General features: G+C 43.5%; 1 protein-coding gene across 8 annotated transcripts in view; it reads left to right on the top strand.

Moving 5' to 3' along the window:
• Window positions 1–228: 228 nt before the first annotated feature.
• ANKRD44 (ankyrin repeat domain 44) overlaps window positions 229–16,000 on the top strand; it is a 346,068-nt gene continuing 330,296 nt past the window's right edge. For 6 of the 8 annotated variants that reach the window (XM_077957342.1, XM_077957341.1, XM_015131898.3 and 3 more), the window contains exon 1: window positions 531–741. In XM_077957342.1, coding sequence (XP_077813468.1) covers window positions 715–741 — 27 coding nt within the window. In that variant the 5' untranslated portion in view covers window positions 531–714. Of the gene's footprint in view, window positions 326–530; window positions 742–16,000 lie in introns of those variants that run through there. The other 2 variants (XM_077957343.1, XM_077957340.1) reach the window with 2 other exon arrangements.

Below are 16,000 nucleotides of genomic sequence, written 5' to 3'. Positions count from 1 at the left end.
AGTTTCGGTTCCCTCCACCCATAAATGTTTGAGAAACACCCTCTAAAGAATCCACTGCCTCCTGGCATTAAACAAAGAGAGCATCGGAATTGCAGTCCCTGGCGAGGTGGGATCGTCGGGGCGCTGCCACCATCTGATTCTGGGTTAGGGGAAGGGGGCGTGACCCCGTCTCCCCGGTTAAAGTGGACGGGGTGTGAGTGACAGCCTTTCCTGCCCCCTCGGGGTGTGTCCCCGCGGGCTTCCCCACCCGTGTGTGTCAGACCCATCAGGGAGGCCCGCGATCCACCAGGGGTCCGGGGCCGGCCGGGCGGGGCGCCACGTGCAGGTGCGGAAGGCAGGCGGCGTCCCGGTGCGGGCGCGGGGGCAGCGCCGGGGGCCGGGCTGCGCGGCGCGGCTGCGGGCGGCAGGAGGCAGCGTCGGCCCAGGCGGCGGGCGGCGAGCAAGCCAGCGCGCGGTGATGTCAGTGGCGGCCCGGCTGGCAGCAGCCGGTACTTCCTGTGGAAAGGCGGGCGGGCTCGGCTGCAAACCCCACTAGCCAGTGTCAGCCTCTCGGCGGGAGGAGGTGGCGGCGGAGGAGGAGCAGGGGGAGGGCTGTCAAATTCGGGAGCCAGATTTTTTTCCCTTCCCCTGGCAATTCCTTCCGCTTCCCCGGCTCCCGGCGTGACATCTGCGGGCCGGGGACCTGCATGTGTGTGCGCGCGAAGGAGCGGAAGAATGGCAGTGCTCAAACTCACCGACCAGGTAGGGGGCGGCGGCGCCGGCGGGCGGGACGCGCGGGCGCAGGGCGGCGCGGAGCCCGGCGGGGGGATGGGGGCGCGGCTGGAGCGCGCCCGCGAGCTGTTTACTCACGGCGAAGGGGAGGAGTGTGCGCGGCCGCCGGTGCCTCCGAGAGCCCGCGGCGGCAGCTCCCCTCCGCGGCGCCGTCCCCGCCCTGGGCCGTCGGAACTGCGTGCCCGAGTCCGGGGCAGGGCCCGCGGGCGCTGGGCAGCTGGGTCGCGGGGTGCGCGAGTGCGGCGGCCGCGGGCCCGGCGGAGCCGGGGAGGGGGCCGGGGGCTCGGGGTGCTCCCGGGACTCCCACCGCGCCGCGTTGAGTGGGCGCCACCGGCCGGCGCCCCCGGGAGGAGGACGCTGCACGTAGAGGGAGAAAGGATCGCAGACTGGGACCCCTTCCCAAGCCTAGCAGGAGTCCTGCCCAGAATGCGGCTCTTGTGTGGCGGGGCTGTCTTTATCCGTTGGATGTGACATCCCGACTTCCTCTTTAGTTGCCCCAGGCTGTGTGCGTGGTGCGGGATGGGGACCCTTGGAGACCGCCCTTTCAGATCGGGCCGGTCCCTCCGAGGAGGAGGTCAAGTCGGCTGGGAGTCTCCACTCACAGGCGGTGGGCTACGGTCTGCCTGTGTCCACCAGCTTTGTTGGCTTTCCTTGCTGAGATACCACACAGGGCAGCTCTGGAGTCCTGGCTTGGAGAGGTGGGGTTATTTGCTGAATCGGATTGACAGTCCTTGCCGCAGGTCTGTGGAATGGTAACAGCCACCTTCGCGGACTCTGTTGCTCTTACATTGACACTAACAGTTACCAAACCAAGTTGCATGACAAAACTCTTTGCAGCTCTTTTCACGAAAAAAGGAAACGGCTTGCCACCCCCACCCCCACCCCCGTTTATTCATCGGTAGTGAAAGGAACTTTGTTTTGGGGTCCTGGTAGGTAGAGAGGCAATCTTGACTTTGACCACAGGGTCAGACGTGCCAGCCCTTGGTATTAAATACCTCAGACTTATCCATGGGTTGCATCTGCTGCCTTGCGTTCTCCAGTTAGTATCCAGTCAGAACATCTTGCAGCTGAAATGCAGTCCGTCACCACAATGATTTGCAATGATTTGTTCTCCCGCCTTGTAGATTCCATTTTTTTTTTTTAGCTTGTTTCCCCTAAATATTTACAGGTGTTTGGCGGGGTTGGTGATGGGGAAATCACTGAGTTAAAATTCACGTTATTGTTAAATTTAGTAGGAAGAGCAGCTGGTACTTGTGATGAATGTATTTGTTCTCACTGCTTCCAGAGCATTTAAAAGTGTAAGTTGATATCAGGATTTCCTTCACCTTTTGGTCACATACTTTGCCAACTGTTAGACATTTGCTTATTTTAAATCTTATAGTTTTAGCGTGTCTTGGGCCTGTCATCTTTGCTAGTACACGTTGCTGTACTTGTCTGTTAATCCCTAGATCTTCAAAGTACAAAGAATGGTTCTAATAGGTATTGTTGTTATCATGTATAAGAAAGAACATCACATGGAAGTTTAGAGTTGTAAGGACTCTAAGGATGATCTAGCCCAAACCCTTTATTCTCTAAATGACAAAACAGATCTGGAGAAGTGAAGCAAGTCTTCCTCAAAGAATGCCAGCTACAGGCCTGCAGGACTGGGACTAGCTCCTGTCTCCTGCCTTCCAGGCGCTTGTACTTTCTGCTAGAGTTGGCATAGGAAAGCTCCATCATCTCACTGGATGTGTTGAAAGCGTCACAAGAACACATCTCTTCCAGATCAAGATCAACCCTAGTGACTTGGTCTTAGAAAGAAAGGAAGTTATTCTTCAGGGCTTATCAGAGCAGGAATTTCAAAGATGTTGCCTTCTAAAATGTTTCCAGCCGAGCGCGGTGGCTCACGCCTGTAATCCCAGCACTTTGGGAGGCCAAGGCCGGCGGATCAGGAGGTCAGGAGATGGAGACCATGCTGGCTAACACGGTGACACCCCGTCTCTACTAAAAATACAAAAAATTAGCCGGGCGTGGTGGCGGATGCCTGTAGTCCCAGCTACTCGGGAGGCTGAGGCAGGAGAATGGCATGAACTCGGGAGGTGGAGCTTGCAATGAGCCGAGATGGTGCCACTGCACTCCAGCCTGGGCGACAGAGTGAGACCCTGCCTCAAAAAAAAATGTTTCCAAGTATATTTCCTTTCTTCCCCCAATAAACCAGTACGAGTATGGAGAGAAAGGAAGAGTCTCACAACCTTTATTTGGTTATATCTCCGGATACATAAAAAGAACCTAAGGCATTTTAAGATTCAAGAACTTCTGAAAATGGCCAGTCTATCTTGGGGCAAAGTCAGAAAGAGATGGGGTGGGGAAGTGGCCTGGGTGGAGTTGGTGGTGAGCAACGATGGTTTCTGTGTAGCTTTAGGTCCAGGAAGTAAGTGTGTGGTCTTTCTTGCCTTATATAGTCTTACCTTTTCTGTTTGAGACTCAATTCTTAGAAGTCAGTTCTTAACCTCACAGATTAACTTTTAAAACCATTTGCTTACACCACTACTAGAAGAGTTTTGCTCCATCATTGTGGGTAGGGAGCTGCCTGCTTGGAATCCCTGCCTTAGAGTTTGTGCAGGAGTGCCTTGCTCTCCATTCAGCTTCTAGTAAAACAACCACTTCTTAATTTCTCCCTCCCCAATTTTTTTTTTTTTGAGTCAGGGTCTCACTCTGACTCAATAGTATCATCATGGCTCACTGCAGCCTTGGCCTGCCAGGCTCAAACGATCCTCCCACCTCCACCTCCCCAGCAGCTGGGACTATGGGCGCATGAGCCACCACACCTGGCTAATTTTTGTATTTCTTGTAGACACAGGGTTTCACCATGTTGCCCAGGATAGTCTCAGACTCTTGGGTTCAAACAATCCACCTGCCTCAGCCTCCCAAAGTGCTGGGATTACAGGTGTGAGCCACTGTGCCCAGCATCTCATCTGTTAAATACCCTATTTGTGAAGTGAATCTTGATTTTTTGCTAGGCCTCTTGGATTTTTTGTTTGAGGACACACTCTTGCTGTCGATAACCTGAAACACAAATTGTGTGGATTTGTCTTTAAATGTGGCCAAAGTCAGGGGAGACAGATGATGACATTTTCTGTCCAGCTAAAGCTGGGTGCAGGAGCTTGCTAGGTGAAGCAGACACTATTTCAGCAGTCAATCCTGCAGTGACCTCTCAATCTTACAAGAGAAGGAAAATATTTTTTCCCAACTCTTTTTTTTTTTTTTTTTAGAAGAGTAAAAAGAAAAAGGGAGAGACCAGTGTGATTTTTAGTCTTTTTTTTTCACTGTAAAAAAGGAACTGGAGCTATCACTACAAACAAACGAACTTGGCATTTAGCACTTCTGCATTTGTAACTTTTGTAACTGTGTTCCTTCTGTTTTCTTCCTCAGCGGACACACATCATTTTTCATGCAGTCTTAGGGGACACTAACCATCCTGGTTTGTGCAGATTGGTGTCCCAGCATATGGGGCTAAAACTGGGAAAATTCCAGGCAAACTGGGAGGAACTGGTTACCCTATGTAACATAGAACACACTCAACTATGTCATTAATATAATAATGTAATTATTTCCTTGTATGTGGACATTAGGAGTTTTATATTTTTGGTAAAGTGAGATAATTTTAAGTTTGGGAAAGAAAATTTTATTACATGAAGATCTAAGGCATTTTGACTCAAAGATAGCCATGAAGTCTTTTTGAAAATGATTTGATATTGACTTTTTTAGGTTGTTCTTTATGTCATATAGTTGAAGTCCCTGTAGTCATTTTAAGTGTATGGTCATATCTTCAGCCTGGGTCTCTACCCAAAATTTATTTTCAGAGTTACGAAGCTAGGATGGTAAGTTCTGTTGCATGTTTAAAATGTCCACTATTCTTACCTGCATTTGTTAATGATAGCACTACTTTCATCTCGGAGGCTGCCTGTAGACAAACTGTTTCAGCAGGTGGCCGTTTTGGAGCTTCCTGCCTGGAGGCCTTCTGTTTTGGTGTTCCCTTGCCAAGTCCTAGTTCACACTTGAGTCACCTACCTTCTTGCCAAAGGCAGTGCCTGGCAGCGGTGGCAGTGGCAAGAGACTAGAAATCCTGTGTAACTTTGGGAGCAGGATTTCTAGCCCATAGTGCGGGGCCTTGGGACGTGTTACACATTTTATTGGGCTGCCCTTGTTCTTCCATCACTCCCTAGAGCACTGGTCTTAAAGCAGACACCATGCTGTAGTCCTGTCATCATCAGAGAAGAAGGGAAAAGAAAGGCTTTATTTAGAGCCTTTTCTGGATGTTTCGGGACCCAATCACATGGTTTTGAGAGTGCACTTGAAGCTGGTGTTTCATGGCAGAGACCTAATCATGTCATACATTTATTGTGCTCTTATTGTATACTGGGCCTTTGCAGTGAGTCATGTCTTAATCCTCATAGCCACACTAGGAGGTAGGTGGTGGTGTGATTCCTATTTTATGGATGAGAAAACAGGAATGGAAAGACTAATTGACCTGTTTAGGGTCACACACCCAATAAGTGATCTAGCACGTTGTCCTATCCTGGCAGTCTGATTGCACAGGTGGAGCTCTGACCACAAGGCTATACTTTTCATAGTTGAAAGGGCAGTGCAGCCGTAGGATTAGTGGGTGCCTGCTCTTGTTTACAGAGAAGCCATTGGATGAGCAGCGTTCCCTGAACTCCTTCTGCCTCTTGGGCCAGACCCATTTCTGTACAGAGTAAGGAGCTGCTTTGAGGCCTCTGCCCCTGCCCGGCTTATATCTGGCTTTTCCCATTAGCCTCTCCACCTCTCCACCCCGGTGAATGATGTGTTGGTAGTTCAGTGACTTTTTTCATATATGTGTGTATATATATAAAACAAATGAACCGCAGTTATTATAGGAAAATCAGAAAACTAGAGGAGCAAAACCAAAAATTTTTAAAACCATCTGAAGCCTCTATACTCAGAGATAACTATTCTTGACATTTTGGGATGTCTCCTTCTAGTCTTCTGTCTGGGTAGCCAGGTAAATTTTTTAAACTTTCCATGTGATAATATCATTACTTGTGCACATAACTGATATCTGTGTTCTCTACACCAGTGACTTTTCCAAATAAACTTATTCTTCTCTTAGATATATGATTGGCTCTTTAGCCAGCACTAGCACATAAGCTCTAGCTCTGGATTGATGGAACCAGCTTTTTTCTTTTTCTTTTCTTTCTTTCTTTTTTTTAAGATTTCAACTTTTTACTTCCTCTTTTGCTTTAAACAGAGAGTAAATATAAAATAAAAAGGCACAAATTGTACCAGAAACAGGAATGAAAGATTCTTTAAAAAGATTTGTATTTCTACAAGATAATGTGAATTTTTATAGGCTAAAGTATAACATGAAATAATGTAAAAACAGGCAGAGCTACAGAGATCTGATAATTCTGTGGTTTCCAAACTTGTTTAAGCTGTGACACTCCTTTTTTTCCCCCAAAGAAATTTCATATTGAAGCTCAATATATAAAAAAGATGGGCTTGGACAGTGGTCCCTGAGTCCCTCTTGAAAACTAGTTGGGTTTAGTATTATTTGAAAGCCCCTTTGTATGATAAAACTGGTGATTGGTTAAGTGTTTTTTTTTTTTTTTCTGATGCATCATGTGTGAAACAAACAACATTTATAAATGTTTGTGAATGATTAGGAACTGCTTAGAACTAGAATGACTATATCATTTTTATCCTTTTGAGAATCATAGGTGATACTACTCAACATGAAGCCACAAACAGATGTGAGCCAGGACTGTCCTGGGTAAGCCTAGATATGTGGTCATCATATATACACATAGATTCCATGTTTGCTCACCACAGGCTTGATAGTGACAGTAAACTAGTTTGACTAGCAGACTACTCACTCTCTTTTGAGTCTACAGTGGTGCGGGTATTACAAAGATTGTTTTATGACTTTGTGCAGAGTTGGGAAACACCTTCTATCTCACACCTCAGTTCTGAGCTGCCCAGGGGTTGCAGGTGTAATCTGATAGAAACATTCTGACTCTTGGCAGTCAAGGATCTGAGAAAGCGTGATTGATTACCAGTGTTTGCTATGGGTATACGGGAAGGGAGAAGTGACATATGTTGTATATTAGCCAACTCTTGGGAAGACATGTTAACCTCTGTAGGCTTCAGGTTTCTCTTTGTAAAATGAAGTGGTTGGACTGGAGGCCTTTATGGTGCCTCAGCTCTGCCCTCTCCCTTCTGTGACTTGGTGCCTGTAATGGAGACCGACGCTCTTCACATGGTTTGTGTTATAGTCTTTCTTACAAATGTGGCTATGAAGGGTGTATTTGCAGATGAGCTCTAATAAGGCTTTCCAGGTAACAAAGTCAAACAGCTTCAGGTTCCAGAGAAGGATTTTAATCAATGTCAATGACTTAGGACTAATTCCTATTCTCCACCCTATTTGTTCTGTATTTTTATTTTTTTTGAGACAGAGTCTCGCTCTGTTGCCCAGACTGGAGTGTAGTGGTGCAATCTGGGCTCATTGCAACCCCCGCCGACCGTCTCCCAGGGTTCAAGCAATTCTTGTGCCTCAGACTCCCATGTAGCTGGGATTATAGGCGTGCGCCACTATGCCCGACTAATTTTTGTATTTTTAGTAGTGATGGGGTTTCACCATGTTGGCCAGGCTGGTCTCAGACTCCTGGTCTCATGTGATCTGCCCGCCTTGGCCTCCCAAAGTGCTGGGATTACAGGCATGAGCCACTGCGCCTGGCCTAAGATTACCCACTTTATAGATTACTCCTTTTTAACCTTTTAACCAACATATTATTTAGCTCTGGCTGTTTTCAGAGGTTGGGAGTGCAGGTATTTGCCCTTATCAGTGTTTATGTTTGTAAATATGTTGGTAGCCTAAGAGGTTGAAGTTAATGATTCATGAATCCAGCTTGTAATTATGATATTCATAATTTTTAAGGATCTTTTCACTTGCCTCGTCCTTTGAAAACTTAAAATTTATCTAGTATTCTATAAAGTGAGCTAAGCAAATAAATACATAGTCCACCTTTGGGCTGTTTCAGGGATTACTAAGTCAATAATTGTTTGCATTTCTTGCTTTTTGTTTGCTTAGAGTCCCCTTGCTCCCAACCCGGGGAGTCTTAAGCATCCAAGCGTAACTTTCTAGGATATCTTTTATATCAGAAGACCATTTTCCCCTAAGAGAACTTTCAGAGCTCTTAGTAAAATTAGAGAGACTTGTGGAAACATCTGTTTGAGCCTAGATACGGAAATTAATCACAATTCTAACCTCTCTAAAAGTTTTGCTTTTTTTATTTTAAAAATTTTGTTTTGCTTTAGTTTGTTTTAAAAATAACACCAGATTGGGAATCAGAAGACGTGGATTCTACTCATGGTTCTTTTAACAGTTGTATGGTTTGGGGTAAATCCTGGCCTTCGTTTCTTTGTCAAAATGGGAACAGGCAGAAAATTCTCTAAATTCTTCCAAGCTCTAACATTCTAAGATAGCTCCTCACATATTTCAATGTCAGTCTTTTCTCACCTTGTGGAATCTCATTTCAAAAAGTATTTGCCTTTTATGAACTTCTGATTTTCTCCCAAGTGTGTTGGTGGCAGCTTTAAAATTTCCCAGGTTTGGTAAACACATCCTTTTTGTCTAAGGGTGAGGAGTCCTTTCCCCAAGAAGGTTATCTTCTGGAATCTCCAGGAGCCTGGCTGTGGGGACACAGAACCCCAGGGCTGTTCTCAATGTGGTCCTTGAAGAATCCTCTTGAACTTCTTACAGGCTAAAGGGAGCAATCCTTACAGAGCCCACGCTTGTCTCTTGTGAGCTGAGGCCCACCTTAGCCTTCTTCAGAGGTGCTGCTTTAGCAAATACCTTGGGTCCTCCCAGGCAAAATCCTGTTTTGTTGAACTCAAATAACATGTACATCTAACAAGTTTATTTCTCAAGGGTTGGCCCAGAGTTGGGTGCAGTTGACATGGTGACCATAGACTTTCTCAAGAAAGGAAGAAAATTCCTACATGTAATCACCAGCCTCTGTAAGTTTAGTCTCTGTGGAGACTTGTTTTGGTGTCTAAGACTGGCAAGATAAGGAAAAAGGAAAGTGAGCGTAAGAGAAGTCTGAAGACAGAAAGCCAGGCAGACGTTCAGGTCAGCCGGGGCAAATCAACCAACCAATTATTGTTAAACAGTGGCCTCCAAAAGTAGGTGTAGCGTACACCCCAAGGATGAACACAATGCTTTATTGAGTTGGAGTTTGGGAAAGAGAATATTAGAATTCGTATTTTTTTAATCATTCTTTTAAACTTTTAATTTTTATGTAGTTTTAGTACATCTTATTTGCTAGTACCATGTCATCTTTTTGGCTGTATTTTTCAGTGTCTGCCACCTGGCCAAATCACCACTTGGGTTATTACAGCAGCCTCTGACTGGTCTTCCTCCATCTGACCTTGGCCTCTACACTCTACTCTCAATGTAGCTCTCAGAGTGATGGAACTCAGAACTTGTCACTCCTGCTCAAAAGCTTCCAGTTTCACCCAGGTGAAAGCTGAGGTCATTAGAGTGACTTCTGCACTGCGCTCCTCCACTCACCTGTCCAGCCTTGTCTGCTGTCCATCTCTTCCTGGCTCCTTGGCTCCAGCCCCACTGGCCTCCTCCTGTTTAGTGAACATGCCAGCTGCGCTCCTGCCTGGGGACCCTTGCTGTTCCTGCTCCCTGTGCAGATCCTCCCTAGATATCTGCATGGCTCGCCTTTACCTCTTTCAGGTCTTTCCTCAGATGTTACCTTCTCAGTGAGTCCCTTTCTGACCACACTGTTTAAAATGCCTACTCCACATTTCTTGTCTGCCTTTCTTTATTTTCCTCCACCGTGCAAATCCCTCATACCATATATTTTACTCCCCCCATTTAAAAACCCCAAACTTATGTGTGGTTAAGATATAGATAACAGGACAAAGATTATTTTGTTAGTTTGGTTCATTCACTGCTGTATCTTCAGCACTTAGAACAGGGTAAGGCACATCGTAAATGCTCAATAAATATTTGTTAAGTGAATGAATATAAATATATATATGTGTCTGTATATGTACATGTTCAAATGTTTTTTACTCATAAAGTGCTCAAACAAACAAAAGAGAAACACTTCTATAAACAGCTTTCATTTTACGCTGGGATGTCAAATTTCCATTCAAACAAAATTAAGAGAAAATTTTCTGCCCTATGAAAAGATAAAAGATCACATATTGTCCTATTTTCTGGTTATATTTTCCCTCTTTTTAAACTGTGCTTTTGGTTGTAAGGATGGTTAGCATTGTACGTAATTCTCAGTTCCATTTCTTTTCAGGGGAAGTATCAAGGTGACACTAGGGGACAGGAAATATTGACCCTAAATGTTGTGGGAGTGGATCTCTTCTGTATTCAAGTGATCAAGGAGTGTTTAATGAGCTCCATCTACATAGCAATGATACAGCATAGCTCTGCTGGGGCTTTCTGCTCTCCCCTTCTCCACAAAAGGGAAAGACAGGTAAGAACAGGCGCAATAAAATAGAAACCAGACAGAAAGAATTGGGAACAAGGAAGGAGACAAGAATCATACTTTATATGATTTAATCCTAATATTTTTATGAGAGGATGGCTATAATTTCATTTTAAAGATGAGGAAAATGAGGCTGGCACGGTGGCTCATGCCTGTAATGCTTTGGGAGGCTGAGGAAGGTAGATCACCTGAGGTCAGGAGTTAGAGACCAGCCTGGCCAGAGAGATGGCTAGAGATGGTGAAACCCCATCTCTACTAAAAATACAAAAATTAGTCAGGCATGGTGGCAGGCACTTGTAATCCCAGCTACTTGGGAGGCTGAGGCAGGAGAATCGCTTGAACCTGGGAGGCGGAGGTTGCAGTGAGCCGAGATTGTGCCATTGCATTCCAGCCTGGGCGACAAGAGTGAAACTCTGTCAAAAAAAAAAAAAAAAAAAAAAAAAAAAAAAAAAAGGAAGAAAAATGAAAACTGACAGGTCGAGTAATTTTTTTGAGGGTTGCATGACTCTGGGAGTCACATCTGGGCAACCCCAAGGTGCACATTCTTAGCCATCACACATTAGGATTCTTGAAATAGGTGCAGTATCACAAGAGGCCATTTTCCCCATGGAGCTCACAGTCTAGTTAGATGATATTGAATGCCTTGCACATGAAAGGCCCTCTTTAACATTTATTGAATTCATGTGGCATATTAAACAGTTATCAATCCAGGTATAGTGCAGGTTTAGACTATGCTTAGAGGGTATTGATTAGGGACTTCAGGAGTCAGAGATGGGCAGAGTCATTAAGAAGGGAGCTGGAGGGAGTCTACGTGGTACTTAAGGAAAGGAATGATCCAAGCAGCAGATGTGGGTGGAACCTAGGTGAGTGATGTGTTGTGTACCTCTCAGGTAACCTGGTGACTAAATTTACTGAGTCATAGGGTTCATGTTAGGTAGGAAGAGGAGGTAAGGAAATATCCAATTTGCAAACTGGATAGGAGAGGTGTTTGCATATCAACACATTTTTCTCAGTTGAGTTCTTTGAGAGGTACTACATGCCCTCTGCTGGAAAACTTGAATGGATGAATTTGTGCCTAAGCAAAACTCATTGTTTCCATTTGTTGCACATGACCTTTTCAAATTAATTTGTATTTGCTTTGTTCCAAAAAGTATTGAAGCATTAAAGTAAGGTGTTGCCTTATGGGCGCTTCTGTGTCCATGATACCCCTGGCTTGAACAGAATGTTGCATGAGATACCATGGCAGTATTTTGTGAACAAACATGTATTTTGGAGTAGCAAGGACTTCATTGAAAGGACCTAGATGGTTTGGTGATGTAGGCCATTGATCGAATAATGTAGTAGGTTTAAAGATGACTTTTTTTTTTCCTTCTTAAAAAATTATTTCCTTAGGTTTTTGGGGAACAGGTGATGTTTGGTTACATGAATAAGTTCTTTAATGTGATTTCTGAGATTTTGGTGCACCCATCATCACTAAAGAACTGTACCCAATGTGTAGTCTTTTATCCCTCACTCCTTTCTCACCATTTCCCCGATTCCCCAAAGCCCATTGTATCATTCTTATGCCTTTCTGTCCTAATAGCTTAGCTCCTACTAATGAGTGAGAACATATTATGTTTGTTTTTCCATTTCTGAGTTATTTCACTTAGAATAATGGTCTCCAATTCCATTCAGGTTGCTGCAAATGCCATTATTTCATTCCTTTTTACAGCTGAGTAGTATTCCTTGGTATGTATCTACCACATTTTCTTTACCCACTCATTGATTGATGGGCATTTGGGCTGGTTCTGTATTTTTGCAGTTGTGAATTGTGCTGCTGTAAACATGCGTGTGCAAGTATCTTTTTCTTATGACTTCTTTTCCTGTGGGTAGATACCCAGGAGTGGGATTGTTGGAACTAGAGATGACTTGTTTTTAATCTTATACATATTTTTTAAATAAGAAATTACAAAATCCAAACTATGGGAAGCCTACAGAAAAAAAAAGACCTAATTTCTTTGAAAAATCAATTATAAGAGGGAAAAAAAAGTTGGAGAGAAAATATAAATCCATAAATTAAAAGGCAATTAAGATACATTCAGACTAATTGCAGTGAATAGATTTGGATTCTGATTTAAACTTAAAAAAGCATACTTCTTTGAGATAATTGGGGAAATTTGAATACTGACTGGATATTTGATAATTTAAAGTGTGAATATGATATTGTGGTTATGTTTAAAAAGAGAGTCCTCTTACAAAACTAGAAACTATGAAACTCTAGCATTTTCTCTCTCTCTCTCTTTTTTTTTTGAAACAGGATCTCACTCTGTCACCCATGCTAGAGTATAGTGGTGTGATCATAGCTTACTGCAGCCTCGACTTCCGGGGCTCAGTTGAGTCTCCCATCTCAGCCTCCTGAGTAGCTGGGACTACAGGTGCATGCCACTACACCTGGCTAATTTTTGTATTTTTAGTAGAGATGGGGTTTCACCACGTTGCCCAGGCTGGTCTCGAACTCCTGGAATCAAGTGATCTGCCCGGCTTTGCAAAGTGCTGAGATTACAGGCATAAGCCACCATGCTTGACCTACTTTAGCATTTTCTTAGGGCACCTATTTAAGTGATACATTCTTTTTAGAAACTATTTTTCTTTTCACTTCTTCCTGCCACCTTTGTGCCCCACGGAAGGCCTCCACTCTTACTTGATAGAATGCCTTCAGTAAAGTTCTTAGAATCCTTTCTGTTTGTCCATAAAAGCACATGATTTTTCTGTTTTTGCTGCCCAAGGAAATATGCTTCTGAGCTAGTTGTGTGGTCCACACGTCTATTACTTAGTTTAAGTGGCTCCACAGCTTGAGTCAGATATTTGAGCATTGGTCTTAGAATCCCATCTTGTGTGCTTTTAGGAAGACCTGGATTTGGCTTGTCCGGTGTAAGATATTTGGAAGGGAATTGAGATATTAGAGTTGCCAAAAATCACTTTCTTACATTGAGTTTTAAAGGATGTTTTTAATTATACTGTGTAGTTTTTAAAGGCAGCAAACAGTTACAAGGTGTCAATTCTAATGGGCCTGGCTGCCATGCCTCTCTTCTTACCTCAGCAGGAAGTGGGTGTTTGTTGTTGCCTTGAGTGGTTTCGCCATTGCTTCAGGCATGCTGAAATATCTTCCTTTATTTCTACAAGTGTGAAAATCTTTCTATATCCTTCTTAACGGAGTCCAGATTTAAGAATAGACCATAAGCATAAGAAGTGGCCAGCTGTGACTTGAGTACATGATACTGTCATGAGTAATTTAGAAGCCGTGTGACTAAGGGTTTGGTACTTTGGAGCCTCAGTATAATTAGGTCTTGGGACTCATGAGATGACTGCAATATTTAGTTGCTAATGCTCCTTTTTGTAGCAGCCAAGAAGAAACAATCTTTTTAAGTAGCTCTGCTTTTTAGCAAGGAGTCTTCTATCAAGGTTTCAGGGTACTGTATTTTGCGTATAATATTTTAAAATATTGTGGTATCTAACTGAACAATTTCCAAAAATGCTTCGTGTGAGTTGTATAGTTAGAATACTAAAGTTGATGTCTGGAGACCTGGGCTTTGTGCACAGCACTACTCCTAACAAGCTGTGTCCCTCTTCCTGTGACACAACTTTCCTTGACTGTAAGATGGGTAAAATAATACTTGCTTTATGGGGAAGTTGTGATAATCAAGTGGGAAAAGTCTTTGTATAGCAAGTGGTTCTTGGTTGGCACTCTATAATAAATAGTCTCTGAATCTTGGACTGATTCCTCATTTGTCCAATTAAAGAGACCAGTTTTCTAAGGTCAATTTCAGCTCCATGAAAATATGATTGGAGTTAGTTTTTGTTTTAGATTTATGATCTTTTAACTAGTCTTCTTTCTCTCTAGCTTAAACAACATTGGTAGAAAGAGTTTGTTTTATTTTTGTGTGGATTTTCCATACTTCGGTTTGAATTGTAGTGTTTTGGTTCCTACAGCTTTAGGAAGTACATTTTTGTTTCATTTTGGTTTCATCAAATCAATTGACTTAGCTTATTTGACTGAAGAATCTTACGTTTAGATAGATCTAGGAGGATCAATTTGTGTTGAAAAGATTCTGAGGAGTTTGCAGTCATTTTTGATTTAAGTTGTCAAAAAGAACTTTGAAAATTACTTATAAGAATGCCACTTCCTCTTCACAGAAGTATAAAACTGTGTCTTTTTGAGGAAGTGTGTAAAAACAAAACAGTTGATAGAGTAATCTTCATAAAAAATCATCACAGCAGAATGTCTAAAAAAATTGGTGTAAAATTTCAAGTCTTGAACGAATTTATAACAGGGTAGAAAACAAACTTCTCTGATAAAATGTGACTTAAAAAGTTAGATGAAGGATACATTGTAAAAAGTTACTTAATTTGGGACTTTTTCCCTTTTAAAACTACAGAATGCTATTTAACGAGCAGATACTTGAAACATCATTGGATATGTGTATGTATCTTAATTCTAACAAAGCATTTCAATTTGAGTTGATTCTTGGTTGAGATGTACGGCAAAATAAAAAGGGAAATGAAATGATTCACAGGAAATGAAAATGAGAATTGGTATAAGAAAAGGTGCAATAAGGAAAAACAGGAGAAAAACATTAAGAAACTTTTTTTTTTGAGGGAAGAAGGAATAGGAGTGGGAAGGAGACTGACAGTTTCTTAGGTGAGTGTTGGAGATGCTCTTGAACTTTAAGCTTAATTGGTCACCTGCTGTCCTCTGCTCTTTGAAATAATTGACATTGATCCTTGCTGTTCAGCCACATTGACACTTATATCTTGGGAGTTCTAGGATTGGACTAACAAAAGTGGAGGTTGTTACTTACAGTGCAAAAGAAACAACCAACATGGTGAAACCCCGTCTCTACTAAAAATACAAAAAAAAAATTAGCCTGGTGTGTTGGTGGGCACTTGTAGCCCCCGCTATTCGGGAGGCTGAGGCAGGAGAATGGCGTGAACCCGGGAGGTGGAGCTTGCAGTGAGCCGACATCGTGCCACTGCACTCCAGCCTGGGCGACAGAGTGAGACTCCGTCTCAAAAAAACTAAAACCAAAAACAAAAAAAACCAACCAGAGCTGTATCACTCAGAAGGCTGAAAAGAATCAGGCTGACAGGTAATTTGGCCCCTCAAAGGGTCCTAGTGGCTGATATAGGACCTTCAGAATGAGTGTAGGTGACAGGCAGATAACAAATTATTTTATACAGTGGGAAGTCAGGTATTAGGAGCTTCTATGACTAGTGACTAGGTTCCTGCAACATCTCTGGTTTTAAGTACCCCACTGCCTGTCCTGGTGAGTTGAACTAAAGCAGGACATTCCTTCATTACTGCTTTACCTTTTCTTTTTATTTCTTCTTCTTCTTCTTTTTTTTTTTTTGAGACAGGGTCTTAATCTGCCACCTAGGCTGGTGCAGTGGTGCCATCATAGCTCGACCTCCTGGGCTCAGGTGATCCTCCCACTTCAGCCTCCTGAGTAGCTGGGACTACAGGCATGTGCCTCCATGCCACCCGGCTCATTTTTTGTAGGGACAGGGTTTCACCATGTTGCCCAGTCTGGTCTTGAACTCCTGGACTCAAGGGATCTGCCCACCTCAGCCTCCCAAAGTGCTGGGATTATAGGAATGAGCAAGCCACCATGCCTGGCCTTGCTTTTACCTTTTCAACCAGCTCTTCCAGAGGCTGAATG

Source organism: Macaca mulatta, chromosome 12 (genome assembly GCF_049350105.2).
Source record: "Macaca mulatta isolate MMU2019108-1 chromosome 12, T2T-MMU8v2.0, whole genome shotgun sequence".
In the NCBI taxonomy this organism is placed as follows: domain Eukaryota; kingdom Metazoa; phylum Chordata; class Mammalia; order Primates; family Cercopithecidae; genus Macaca; species Macaca mulatta.
The sequence above is the reverse complement of the archived record's forward strand: the minus strand, read 5'-3'. Positions and strand labels throughout refer to the sequence as shown.